This window comes from Arctopsyche grandis, chromosome 7, assembly GCF_051622035.1.
Source record: "Arctopsyche grandis isolate Sample6627 chromosome 7, ASM5162203v2, whole genome shotgun sequence".
NCBI classification, from domain to species: domain Eukaryota; kingdom Metazoa; phylum Arthropoda; class Insecta; order Trichoptera; family Hydropsychidae; genus Arctopsyche; species Arctopsyche grandis.
In genome coordinates, this window is record NC_135361.1 from 18,753,413 (window position 1) to 18,768,001 (window position 14,589).

General features: G+C 35.9%; 4 protein-coding genes across 5 annotated transcripts in view; 1 reads left to right on the forward strand and 3 right to left on the reverse strand.

Moving 5' to 3' along the window:
• Positions 1-7,070, forward strand: part of rl (Mitogen-activated protein kinase rl) — a 103,176-nt gene extending 96,106 nt beyond the window's left edge. Inside the window, exons 2-8 of the mRNA XM_077434943.1 lie at positions 1,564-1,690; positions 1,774-1,884; positions 1,961-2,095; positions 2,175-2,291; positions 2,370-2,537; positions 2,610-2,798; positions 3,978-7,070. Coding sequence (XP_077291069.1) covers positions 1,564-1,690; positions 1,774-1,884; positions 1,961-2,095; positions 2,175-2,291; positions 2,370-2,537; positions 2,610-2,798; positions 3,978-4,085 — 955 coding nt within the window. The 3' untranslated portion in view covers positions 4,086-7,070. The remainder of the gene's footprint in view (positions 1-1,563; positions 1,691-1,773; positions 1,885-1,960; positions 2,096-2,174; positions 2,292-2,369; positions 2,538-2,609; positions 2,799-3,977) is intronic.
• Positions 1-10,729, reverse strand: part of LOC143914658 (mitochondrial translation release factor in rescue) — a 164,096-nt gene extending 153,367 nt beyond the window's left edge. Inside the window, exons 1-2 of one of the 2 annotated variants that reach the window (XR_013260842.1) lie at positions 10,510-10,729; positions 10,132-10,440 (exon numbers count right to left, since the gene is read on the reverse strand). Coding sequence is in view for 1 of the 2 variants with exons in the window: in XM_077434950.1 (XP_077291076.1) it covers positions 10,220-10,440; positions 10,510-10,729 (441 nt within the window). In the remaining variant the exon portion in view is untranslated. Of the gene's footprint in view, positions 1-10,116; positions 10,441-10,509 lie in introns of those variants that run through there. The other variant, XM_077434950.1, reaches the window with a different exon arrangement.
• The window catches only part of LOC143914659 (uncharacterized), a 198,483-nt gene that overhangs the window by 88,195 nt on the left and 95,699 nt on the right, over positions 1-14,589 (reverse strand). The window lies entirely within an intron of this gene.
• Positions 10,510-12,019, reverse strand: LOC143914661 (mitochondrial ribosome and complex I assembly factor AltMIEF1). Its single transcript, XM_077434953.1, has 3 exons — positions 11,960-12,019; positions 11,178-11,370; positions 10,510-10,773 (listed from the first exon to the last, which is right to left on the reverse strand). Exons 2-3 carry the CDS (start codon positions 11,337-11,339, stop codon positions 10,735-10,737), a joined length of 201 nt encoding a protein of 66 aa, XP_077291079.1. The 5' UTR covers positions 11,340-11,370; positions 11,960-12,019; the 3' UTR covers positions 10,510-10,734.

Consider the following 14,589-nt stretch of genomic DNA (forward strand, 5'->3'; position numbering starts at 1 on the left):
TTGTCAATCGTTTGTCTAAACCAGAGACCGGCGGACAAGTTTCCTTTGCCCACAAAAAATGGTTCACTGTTGTCAATTTCTATTGACAATAGTGGACCATTTTTTGTGGGCAAAAGAAACTTGTTCGCCGATCTCTGGTACCAACTTCTTGCTTATCCTGGGTTGCAATTTTTATTATTAACGGAAATGGGAATTATAGAAAATGGGGATTTCCCTTTGAAATACTTGGGTTTTTGACATCTCAAAGATTTTCACAGCTGAAAGTATCATGCGACACTTGGTGAATATATTCGAAGATATGGAGCTTTTGATTGTTAGCCCTATAACTAAAACCAATAGTTCCTGTATGAACAAATTAGTATGGTCATGAACAAACCGGAGTGAACATTTCAACTGTAACATAGACAATTTGAAACAAATTTATTTTTGAGATAATACTGTTGCGAGAATACGTGAAGAGAGATTTCCAGATCGTAGAAAATTGAAGTATGTATTATTAATTTATTGTTCACATCCCGGACTACCAGCCAGCTTCTAATGAATCAACATAGCAATTCGACGGCCTATATACCTTATACTAAACGTGTACTCAACACAATGAGATTTATTGGTCGATTAGATGCGAGACCTCATTGGATGCTCGGTGCCGCTCGCTCATTGGTCGTTGAGTTCTGATTGCTGATTGGACGATGAGTGCTGGTCACCCACTGATCGACGACCAGTGATCGTCCAGTACAATACTGTTTATTTTTTAATACCAAATTTCATTTTATAAAATAATGAAATCGCTCTCGTATATTTACAATATCTATATATCATCCCTCTGACACTTTTTACGCACGTACATATGTAATATAAGTGTAATAGCGACGTCTTCGTTTGTCCTTTGGTATTGTTCCGCCTTACGAAAGGGATCAAAAGGAGATTTGCCGCTAAATATTTCAGCTGAAATCTGGCATACCACATTATTGTGTCAATTTGACGTGCGGCGAAAGTAAAGCCTTCACCGAGAATGTGTTCACCTAGTTGAGATAATCGGTTTATTTTGCATCTCTTTCAGAGACGCTCGCACGCACTGACTGTCGTGAAATAATTTTATTCGTACAAAACGGAAAATTTTGTGATGTTTATTCACTCTGGAGAACATTTCCTGCGATATATTCAATTCGAAGCAAGCAATATATGCTCGCGTATGACCATTATATGCGCACATTTTGAATATTTTATTTTTCGTATTCGAAATACATATGTAGTCTTGGTGTGCTCGCTTATGTACATCGGTTTTCGTTTAAACATTTATTACTTTTTTTTCTTTTAAAAATCGTCTTGATGGAAAATTTCAGCTACGATTGCTTTTAGAACGTATCGTTCGTCATATTTTGAAAATTCGCGTCAAATAAACGCAGAATATAACTCGAATCTCTCCAATATTATCTTTTGCCTCTCGAATGTGAAGTTTTTCACTTGAGACGGGCTATTTCAGTATATATTTTGCAATATCAATTTAAACCCACAATGAAAATATTTACATTTATCAATATATTTTGTTATTTTTGTTTTCAGATCTGCGTACGACAATGAAAAAGAATCAAAAGTTGCCATAAAGAAAATATCCCCGTTTGAGCATCAGACATACTGTCAAAGAACGCTAAGAGAAATCAAAATTTTAACAAGGTTCAAACATGAAAATGTAAGCCGCAATCCTGTTAAATAATTCTGCATATGTATAATCAAAATATGTATTAGATTCTTATTTAAATTGTATTATTTCAGATCATCGACATCAGAGATATACTACGAGCGGTGACGATAGATCAAATGAAAGACGTCTACATAGTACAGTGTTTGATGGAAACTGACCTTTATAAATTATTAAAAACACAAGTACATTCATATCATAATAAATTAACATGATTTTAATTACTCTTCATTTTAATTATACTTATTTGATCATTTTCAGAAACTAAGCAATGATCATATCTGCTACTTTCTTTATCAAATTCTACGAGGGTTAAAATATATCCACTCGGCAAACGTTCTTCATAGAGATTTGAAACCTTCTAACCTTCTGCTCAATACTACTTGTGATCTCAAGGTATGTCTCCTTTCTTTCGCTGATATGTATGTATTTTATTCGATTATTTACTTTTAAAATATATTCAATTTCGCTTTAGATTTGTGATTTTGGATTAGCGCGAGTTGCGGATCCCGATCATGACCATACAGGATTCTTAACCGAGTATGTAGCCACACGGTGGTACCGTGCACCTGAAATTATGCTTAATTCTAAAGTATGTATAATCATCAACTGCAAGTCTGAGTGTTAACTCTTTTATCATAGTGATTTTAATTCATTATTAATCTTGTAGGGATATACGAAATCAATAGACATTTGGTCTGTTGGGTGTATTCTCGCTGAAATGCTTTCCAATAGGCCTATCTTCCCTGGTAAACATTATTTAGATCAACTCAATCACATTCTTGGCGTATTAGGGTCTCCTAGTCCCGAGGATTTGGATTGTATCATCAACGAAAAGGTAATTATTTTATTTTTCATAATTTTGTTTAATGTGAATGAAAATATTCATGTGGATTATTTTTTAATTCAGGCACGTGGCTATTTGGAGTCTCTGCCATATAAGCCTCGAGTACCGTGGGCTCGACTATTCCCTTCAGCGGATTCACGTGCTCTTGATCTCTTAGAACGTATGCTCACGTTCAACCCGCATCGAAGAGCTACCGTAGAGCAAGCGCTAGCTCATCCCTATCTTGAACAATATTATGATCCCAATGATGAGGTTTGTTTTGATTTTTATTTATATTATCCTAATGAAATGTAAGAAAATATGATCCTTTTCAAGATGAATAAATTCTTGCTCAGAAACTATTATGAATGGTATTCATCTTTTGCATTACTAGACGTATCAATGTACTAAAATATAATCATGTTTCCAAAATTTCAATTCTATTGTCAGAAACTACTTCAGAACCATTTTTCATTTGAAACAATTGAATATTCAATTGTTTCAAATGAAAATTAATTTTTTTAAATATTATTTTTTAAATTTCAAACACACGTTGTTTCTGAACTTTTTTTGAGAATATTATCTCCATATTCTTATTGAATATCATATTACTCGATTTCTTTTCAATTTGACCTATATCTATCATTTCGAAATGTGACATGAAGCGTGTCAGAATATAGGCAGACGGAAACGAATGAGATCAAATTTATGTAAATGGGGCAGGAACAGTTTAGCAAACAATAAAATGCAGTGATGCGAAAAATTTATTTAAAAACTATTGATGCTCTGATTATTTCAAGTGTATTATAATATATGTAGCAAAAAGATTATAGTGTACTAGTGTTGTGCCCGGTGGAATATCATCGCATGACATATTAAGCTATTAAAAAATTAAAAGAAATGTGTCGGTTCTGTGTTCGATCCGCACGTGGTTGTATTTTTTTCAAATACCATTTAAATATATTTAATTTAATTGTTTAGTATGAAAAAAAATGGTAAAAACTACTTGCCTACCTACATATAAATAATAGAAAAATTAATTAATTAAATAAATTTTTGCCTAGAGGAAACATTGGTAGCAAACAGTATATATAGAAGTTTTTTGTTGATCTCTTATTATGTTCGTATTATATTTGTACGTGTTGTTAGCAGTGTTTTAACTGTGGCGTACAAATGACGAACCGAAACGACTATTATAGTACGGCGAGCGTTATCTTACAGACACACAGAATAGCGATATTATATATAGATGATATGATACAGTTGGATTGTTAAATGTCCTAAACATTATCTGACATTAGCATATTGCCGAAAGGCTTTTCTTGTATGCTGAAACTATTTTTTCAAACTCTTCATTGCAAATTAAATTAACCTTCTTGCGTTATTTCATTTTGAAAATGGTCGAATTATTTTGCATTTTTATGATGTTTGATTTTCATTTTTTTTTTTCAGCCTGTAGCTGAAGAACCATTCCGCTTTGCTATGGAATTGGACGATCTTCCAAAAGAAACCTTAAAGAAGTATATATTTGAAGAAACGTTGTTGTTCAGACAGACATAGTGTGATGCATTCTCATGCAATGTTGTCTACCATTAATCAAAGATATGTCATTCATAATTTTCTTCTAATTCTAGATATTACTTATAATAATGAATACAATGTAAAATTCATCAATATTCAAAATTGACTCAATTATCAACAATTCGTCAATCGTCACCGGATGTATCGAACAGTTTAAAATTCTACATTCTTAAATTTTGTCCATCTATGGAAATTATTAAATGTATGTGTAATGTAACTCATTTTTATTTCAATTGTGTTTGGAAATTATTTTGAATTCCAAATATGAAGCGATTAACTTTAACAAACTCAGTCGTTGAAGCGATTAATTTTGCAGCTACATTTAAAGGATGCATCCGTGATGGTATTGGCATCTGTAAAAAAATGCGTATACAATTTTCTTGTGAAATCGGACATGCATAAATGTGTATTTTTTTTATTATTCTTGTGAAATCGGACATGCATTAATATTATATTTTATATTCTCTGTGATCATAGATAGCGTTACTCAAATGTAATTTCGGTATAAACAAACATATAAGTGAAATACTTAAAATTACATACAGTCCTATTCAAAAGTATGACGGCTCATCTACACAACACCAGAGTAACATCCGCGTTTAATGGTAGATATACAAAGCATTCATTTCTTCAATATTTGACTTAAAATGTCATCACATATCAAATAACCGGTCGGTGTAATTTAAGACTGGAAAGTATTCTATCCGTTGTGTATTTTAACGGAATTGAGCCGTCATATGTGATTAGCTCTGTACTTGCATTTACTAGTGATGTCTATAAATTATCATTAATTATTGTATTTTCGTTGCATTTAATTTAGAGGGAAAACAATGAGTCGTAAGTGAAACGCATTGGATACGCCATTTTCAGTAAGATAAAACAACTTAGATTAGTTAATGTAATTTTAAGCATACTCTAATAACATTGGTGATCTCCATTTATACAACCGTCATGTACCGAGTTGAATTAATGACTGTACAGCAAAAAAATACTATATATTATATTGTATAATCATGATCGTTTAGATAATTTATAGACATCTGCTGTAATAAGTCATTGGATAAAGTGATGGCGAACAATTCTACTAATACTTGTTTAATTTTTCAACTTAAATGGAATCCATCGTGTACCTCTACGTTGCGAATCTTTTATTGGTCTCATTTTAATTGTTCTATTGATATTTTGTTGGAAGATGATTTCGTTTTCATACTACTTATCGCATTAGGGTCATTCAATAAGTGAAGATCTATTCAAGTTAGGAGAAATTGGATGGTTTTTATGATACTGTGACCTCATCGCTTATTGAACAACTCCCATATATATGTAATTCCCATTCAATTTAGTAACGATCAGCTCTACGCACAAGATATGATGTGAGATTTTTAATGTAAGGTCAATATGGAAGCTAGAGGGTGACAGCATTACTAAGTTTCATGTTTCTTGCCGAAGGTCTATTGTCTACTGTCTTCTAATGTCAAATGAACTAATCGTACCCTGTCCTCTCATAAAAAAAAAATTCCTTTAATTCTAAGGATAGATGTATATTTTAAAAAAAGTATCTTTAAAAATAAACGTTACTAGTTATTATTTCCATGTTTTTAACGTTCATCGTTGTTATTCTAAAATCTTTAAGCAATGTTTATGCATAAAGTCGTACTAACTTTGTGAATCAGTACTTCTATTTTTATCAATAGGTGTTTTTAAAAAAATTATAATGTATGCCAGTTTTTAAACGTAAACGTATTAAAATAAATAATATGTGTTTTAAAAATGTGGTCACTTGTAAACGTTAAGAGGAATCATGATATACATATGTATATGTAATACATCCATCTAATATTGTCATTGTGATATTTTCTTTTTCTTTTCGTATGACGCGAATATACGTACGTATATTCATATTTATCATCATCTGTGATTTGTATCTAAATCTATATCTAGAAGGCTTCAGCAAGAACACAATGTATTCAGGTCAATTCTGTACGTTTACGACACCCGCTAAGAACAAATCGACGACATTCAGACATACATAACTACGATGAAATTTTGTATTCCGGTTTTACCTATCAACAATGCAACGTTTCATCATAACAATTAATGTAATTTGTTTTTGCGGAAAACGTGTTGAAACACGACGACGTGCACACACTGATGCTTATTTTAATTATAAAAGACTTACAGTATATTGTGCTTGTTCTCAGTGTTTAAGAGATATTTATTAATGGTGATTAATTCAAATTAAAACGCACGAACATCGTACGTATATTTTGGGCTATTTATTATCAATTTAGTAATTCGACGTGTAATTTTTAAATGTTGCAAACTTTTTGCGTTCTTGCTGTATCCGCTGAAGCACAGCGTTATTCGAAGGATTCACATATGATGATCCAAATCGTCATTTCACAGCTTAACATCGAATCGTTTAAGAAGCTGGATATTTCTTATAATATATATATGTATGCGTGTCAATGTGTTGGTGAGCCATTGTGAGATGACGTTTTGGATTCATGCTGACTTTAGGGCTTTTCGAATCACGCTGTGCTTATAGGCACCGAATTTTAGTGTCAAATTTACAAAAAAAAAAAAAAGAAATATATACATTATTTAGTATGTATTGTTGCCATTGTTGTTACAACTCATGTATGGCGTTTGGATAGCATATATATGAAATCAATTAAAACAAATTGTCCGCTCTGTGTCTAGTGAGAGACTCGTACGATGTAAGATGGTCGGTCGATAATGCGAAAGAAAGGTATATTTTTCATATTATATTTTTTCGGACGTGATTTGTATAAACTACTTATATTTGTAAAGTATATAAAATGTATCATGATGCGACACGTTTGTTTTGGACGTTGATGGATCCAACCGCACGCGAATCCAAAGGCCATCATGAGAGAAAACCACTGTAATTGTTCCATTTGAGAACTTATTGTACAAATAAAGTATTATCTATATGTATTAAAAAATTGTTTCATTATATCCTTTCATTTCGGTTTAAAAAATTGTTTTGCATTGAATATTGGAAGACTTCCGATAATGATTTGGTGCCCGTGTTAACCGTTTGCCCGCGGTCGTCTTCTATGGAAGCTTTGGGCGACAAGTCTGTAGCGCGGCTGTCTTCCATAGAATTTCTGAACTTTGCACGGGATTTTGAGCCTTATATGCGCCTATTTCAGCTGTTTTAAGGTTCAAAATTGGTTGAACATATTACTGAGAGTTGAATGCCATCTATTTAATTTGCTTCAAATGAATATATTCCAGTCAAAATTAGTTTTTTGTGGAACCATACTGAAACCTCGTTTATGTGACGTCACGTCTGTTAAACAATGGCGACGATACGTCTCAATTGTATGAAGAATGATTATTTGACAATTAAGCCAAAACCACGAGATATATTATGTATTTTATTGTTTAAAATAATACTTTGTGTTAATTAACATATCTGGTTACTTGAGTAAATATTAAAATCTGTATTTAAGGTCGAAAACTCGATTGCCAAATTCGCGAAAAAGCTGCCGCGTACAGGGCTTGTTCGCTTTATTTATTGCCGCGGGCAAAGGGTTAATAATCTCGTATCATAACCTTAAACTTCCGAGCAGTATATGTATGTATGGGTAAACGGATTATTGCGCATATTGCACAAAAATCGCGAATACGGAATATCTGGCAATCGAGTTAGTACAATATTTCGCGTGATTGGTGAAGTTTTTGGGTGCCAGATGTTCTGTGATCGAGATTTTAGTAACGTGCGCAAGATCGCTTTTTGCGGAATAATCACCTATATGTAAATTAGAAAAATGTGCGGGGTGAGATGGATGAGTGTTGCGCAAAACAGAGACGAGTGGAAGCGTGTTGGAGAGGCCTTCATCCAGCAGTGGATGGCGAATGGCTGTAAATGATGATGATGATGTAGGTATATGAAATTTTTATTTTTCTCTCATCTGTTATTTGAGAATCTTAAATTTAGATTAAAAAAAAATACTGATTGTGTTGATAAATTACTAAATTCATTCGCTAACAAATTACAAAACATTCAAAATCAATAGCTACTGAACATTATGTTACATTAAATTTTTATTTAAAATAACGTTCGCTTCGCAGAGAGGAATATATTGGTTATACGGGCGCAACTAGGCATCGAGTATATACACATACGATTTGAAGGTACTCGGAAAATTACGCACATGGGGATCTCGCACACAGCTACAAAAATCGCGGATACGGAATATCAGGAACTTGTTTTCTTGTTGGCGTGATGTCTCTCGGTGGGTGGAATTTTCGAGTGCCAGATATTCCGTGTTCGAGATTGTCCTTTGCGAATTTATCACAGTCGTGTAAATGCATGGCCTCTAGGGATCGCAAACAGTTTTAGTTAAGTGACACGACGCAAGTGATAATTGATCATAAAACTTTCTTCTATGTGTTGATTAGCAGTACCACAATGTTTTTTGTTAAGCCATTTTGCCTATAAGGGCGGTTTCAGACTAGCGTATTTTTCTGCGCGTATAACGTCGTTTCGGCATACGCGCGCTACTTTTCGCGCTTCAAAAAACCGGACGCGCGTACACGGGCTTATTCCGGCGGTTTCGTTCGAACCGGTAGTGGTGATTTAGTATCAACATGGATAATACGAGCTTATACGTCTAAGTCTATATAAGTTATATTTAAGTCTTCGCTCGTACGAGTTGCGCGTATGGAAAACGACGCGCCTATACGCGCCTACATGCACTTCAAAAAACGAGATTATACGCGCGTATAAAACGCTAGTCTGAAACCGCCCTAAGAGGCTCAACGAAATTCATTTTAGAATGGTTAAAACATTCTCTATTGAATTTGGTTGTTTGGTAGGCTCGCCAATAATCACTGGTTGCGTACTTTCACTTTACTTAACCCTTTGAATGCTGACAAACGCCGATCGGCGTTTTTCAAAGAGTCCATTGGCCTGAAAAACGCCAATAGGCGCTGTATTTTGAGCATGTACAAATTAAATAAGAATACTACCCGCTAAGCATTTCCAGGTAGCATTGAACAGGGATCGTGTAATCCAGAGAATCGCAATCTGTGTGCCAGGGCACACGTAGAAGCGTATAGCACCATATAGATCTATGAGGGTTATGTAGCTCTGGTGTGTAATCCATGTCATTCATTTGTCATCGGTTATAAAGACTGGTTTACACCGAAATTTCTGAATTTATAACCATAGCAGAATTTCCCGATGGAAATCCCCAACTGCTGAGTATTTTAGATTGCGATCATTACATTTTAACAACAATGAAGATGGAACTAGTTTTGGAAAAATACATTCATTAATAGACTCTTTTATATTGTTGCAAGATATATTAGAAAGTCTAAACACACCTTTATAAAACTCGAAATCCTCGGCGGTAGTTATCTAGGACAGAGCATCGCAACCTGGTGGCCGTGGCCCTTTTTGTACCGTACGCACCACTTTGATCTGACGCGTGTGAAGGAGAAAACCTATGTTAGTTAACGTTTTGTCACCTATGTATGTAGGGACTAGCTAGCGACTGCTGTACGGACGTAGCTGACAAACTCTACGAGTCGTAAACAACGTGTTCCGCGAATACCAAAAGGTTGCTTGGCTCTGATTCTAGCTAGGGTTCGTTTGGATTAGTTACAATTTTTATACCTGCTTTCTATTGGATTTCTAAATAATTCCAGTTGGAAATGTTGGCGAAATTTTCAGCATGGCGGGCTTTCAACAGAGAAGACGTCAGCACTCAATGGGTTAAACTGTTAATTACAACAAAGGAACTGCCCTTTATTTGTGTTAGTGAACGTATGTATACTCAATGCTCGGATGCGCCCATATAACCAATAAGTACCTACAGAGGAAATAGATTCATAAATTTGAAGTACATAGCATGTGACTCTAAAAATTGGCATAATTTCTTGATCCTTCCAGATTTAGTTAGGCTAATAATGATGACGAAAGTTTAATTTAGTCTTTGTTAGAATGAAGGTCACGAGAAATTCAAACACAAATAGGTCAGAAAAATACTATATTAAAACAAAATACAAGATCATATAAAAATGCAAAACTTAAAGTGTTTTAAATTGATTAAATTCATTGCACGTTAAAATTGTAATCAGTCTATGCCTTCGCGAATTTTCCAAGCCGATTTGAGAGCGTCTAGTTTTCCCTTCTTATGATACGAAACATTTGATTTCTTTTCCTCCAAAGCTTTAATTTGTTGATTGACACTTTGATTTCCATTTTGTATATCGTCCAACTTGGATATTAACATTTGGCGAGCTATTTTCCTATTGTCGTCCAAACTTCGACTCTGATGACATTTGATTACAATACCTGCAATTGATACACATACAGTTTACAGCTGATAAATTCGAGAAGTAACGAGAGAATTGATGAACTCACCGGATGGTTTATGAGTAATGACTGCACAGTTGGAATTTTTATTTACAGCGGATCCACCGGGTCCACTGCCGCGGACAAATTTCTCTTCAATGTCTTTCTCATAGATTTTTGGTAAAAGTGAATAGTCTATTCCTTTTTTAGTTCGTTGCGGTAAGTACAAAAAATTGGTGATGTGTTTAGATGTTAAAAATAATTCAATTTTTGTGGAGATTTTGATCATTTTTATTATAAAACAAGCCCTTTGTTCAAAAGCTGCTGTCCTTTCTGAAATCATAAAAGAAATACAGCACAAATTAATAAATTTTAATGCCTAGATAATAGTATGTGTTCTTTTACATTTTTATGAGGTGTATGTAATAATAGAAATTGATTGCTGTAAAAATTAAGTCATTTGTAACATTTCAGTTGTATATTTATCTTCTGATAAGAGGACTATTTGTGGAATGGAATAAATAAATAAATAAAATGATAAAACAAAGCGCTACGTGACACAAAAATGAAGCTACGAGACAATAAATATGAACAATATTGAATATATTACATACGTTTGCAAAAGAAAATAAGTATATTTAGTATCAATAAAAATGAAATTACAAATATTACCTTTTGAAGTCAACTTTTTACCACTAAAATTGAGCTTTCATTGAATAACTTTAAATATAACCAACCTTGAAATTAAAATCAATGTCCTCCTTGGTCAACAAGTCCTTGTTCTTTTTAAACTCGTTCACAATTCTTTGCTGATAATACTTCTTATCAGTAAGATGCAGTTGCTGGCCGTATCTCAAAAGTTGCTTGTATAATTTCAGAACTTCGCGTTTAGAAGACATAATTATACCAAATTATCGGAATGCCAATATGCTAGAATTTAAAACTTAAATTTAGAATACTTTCCTTTGTAGTCGAATTTATTAAATTTAGCCAATTGACCATGGGTGCCCCGAGAATATTTGACATTTAAAACAGACGCATGATATCAAACAATGTAAGCAAAAAAAAGTTCACATGCAGTTATTAAAAAGGGCACACAATACAATCAATCAAACCATAATCCATTGTATAATTTATCTCACTATTTCAACATAATCTTAGATAAGATTCAAATACACATTGGTTAACCATGCGGACACCAATGTATTGAATTTCATGTTTAAACGGGATATATGAATAAACAAAATAAGTGAAAGTAGTTCAACTTTCAATTAACCTATAAATTTAGCGTTGAAAAATAAATGTCAAGAGAATGTGGCATTTATCGCCAAGGACACAAGGACGAGTTTCGCTGAACATACAACTCGAAACTTTGACTGTATAAACATCAATATTCTTTAAGAACCCGAATTGAGCAGAATAGTGGTGAATTGTGCTAGTGATTTATATAATAATAAGGAGCGAAAATATGAATTATTAAAAAAAATACACAAATGTAAATAATTAGAAGCAAATATACCGGCTACACCACAACAGAACGCAAGCAGCTTATGTTGCAAAGTGAAGTCGCTAAGAGCCAATGTGGCCATATTAAAAAAAAAATCGTGCGTTTTTCGCACGTGTATACAAACTAAATGTCGAATATCACACAATCTAAAAATAATAAAACCATGTAGGATATTTTTCCCCATTATTAAGTATAAGGTGAAGGTGCTGTGGGATAGCTTAGTGGTTTTAAAATCAATGCCAATTAATATGTAAGGATTGACATGGCAACACTGGAAAAAGATAAGGCAATTACTGGTTTTCCTAGTATCAATCGTAATAATCATGCTGATTATTTATCGAAACGACATTGGGAAAGTGCTTAAATCAAGTTCGTGAGTCAATAATGGATATTTATTATGAGAATTGGAAATATATCTGTATTTAATTTGTACATGGGGTTTGGTGCAAGCGATCGACAAGCGCCAGACAGACTGAACCACAGATTAACTGGATGGCTGCTTTAAACGCAATTCTCGACTTCACGAATGATAGATTCCACATCAGATGACGAGTAACCTTTCGATGTGCACAGATGCAATTATTAAAATGGTAATTATTAAAATTGAGTTGGATCTTTCTGGCGAGTTTAATAAGGCAAAATTCGGAACTAAAGTATCAGAAGCACAGAAAGTATACAGGGTAGGTATGCCGAGACTTCGGGTAGATTTCACTTAGTGTAAGTGCGAGCAATGCGCACGCATAAAGTACACGTGTCATTAATCTGTGGTTCAGTCTGTCTGGCGATTGTCGATCGTTTGCACCGCATCGACATACATGTGTACCACGACTTTGGTACAATTCGCTATTTCCTACGGTAAACGGACTGTAGGAATCTCGTCGTCGTCATCGTCATCGAAACCTTCGAGAATATTCCGCAACAACAAAATACATCGAGCGGAACACCATCAAGCATTCCAGAAAATACGACGCCTCGACGAAAACAAAATTCCTCTCGTACGCGTCAATAACCACTTCCATCAAGCATTCCAGAAAATTCGACGCCTCGACGAAAACAAAATTCCTCTCGTACGCGTCAATAACCACTTCCATCAAGCATTCCAGAAAATTCGACGCCTCGACGAAAACAAAATTCCTTTCGTACGCGTCAATAACCACTTCCACCAAGCATTCCAAAAACACTATAAAAGGAGGTACAACCCAAACCACGCCAGTCGACCCACAACAGCAAGCGTCGACACACAGCACCAGACCAGTCGACCCACAGCAGCAAGCGTCGACACACAGCAGCAGACCAGTCAACATACAGCTCCTGACCAGCCACCACTACACTACGCGGACTTGGAAGATCAACCAGCCGGACGAGCCAGCAACACACTGCCGTATCCAGAGACCTTCCGTACATAGCTGAATGCTGAGCCAGCGACACTCTACCATATCCAGAGACCGCTGAACGACATACTTTTGCCCACAAATACCATACCTTTGTACAACCATAGGCAAACAATAAAACTTTATAAAACTAGCACAACAGTGTTTCGTTAGGCCGGGATACGGTCAACACATCGTACCCCGCCTACATTGGTGACCCCGACGTGATCTACGCAACCTTCTGATCATCCAACAGCGCTGTCAACACATCGCTACCCCGCCTACATTGGTGACCCCATCTTTGAACCACACAACAGTGTTTCGTTAGGCCGGGATACGGTCAACACATCGTACCCCGCCTACATTGGTGACCCCATCTTTGAACTACGCAGCCTTCATAGCAGTCAACAGCGCAGTCAACACGGCAGCCCACAGTGCAGCCTCCACAACAACCAACAGCCGCCACGACAGCAGTCAACAGCGCAGTCAACACGGCAGCCCACAGTGCAGCCTCCACAACAACCAACAGCCGCCACGACAGCAGTCAACAGCGCAGCCTACATAGCAGCCCACATCGCAGCCTACATAGCAGCCCACATCGCAGCCTACATAGCAGCCCACATCGCAGCCTACATAGCAGCCCACATCGCAGCCAACATAGCAGCCCACAGCGCAGCCTACATAGCAGCCCACAGCGCAGTCAACATCGCAGCCCACAGCGCAGCCTACATAGCAGCCTACATCGCAGCCTACATAGCAGCCCACATCGCAGCCTACAGAGCAGCCTGCACAACAGCACCGTCCAGACCGACACAAACCTTCACTACCATTGTAACGACCGAAACAGTAACATGGTGTGAAAGTACATATGGACCAGCTACCAACACAACCCGCTGTTGAGTCAACCCACTCCAGCACAACCGGCGAAACAAATCGCCACTGAGCCAACTAGCTCCAACACAACACAGCCGCTGTCGAGACAACTAACTCCAGCACAATCAGCACAACGCCTGCACAACAACATCGTCCAGACCACCAACCTTGACTATCAACGTAGCCTAGACAGAATAAGCAACATGGTAGAAAAGAACAACTCGGACTGGTACGTCACGCAAGATCCGCTGTCGAGACAACTAACTCCAGCACAACCAACGAAGACCAGCACTCAACGCACTTCGTAAACCAACGTTCTTCACGCAAGATCCGCTGTCGAGACAACTAACTCCAGCACAACCAACGAAGACCAGCACTCAATGCACTTCGTCAACCAAC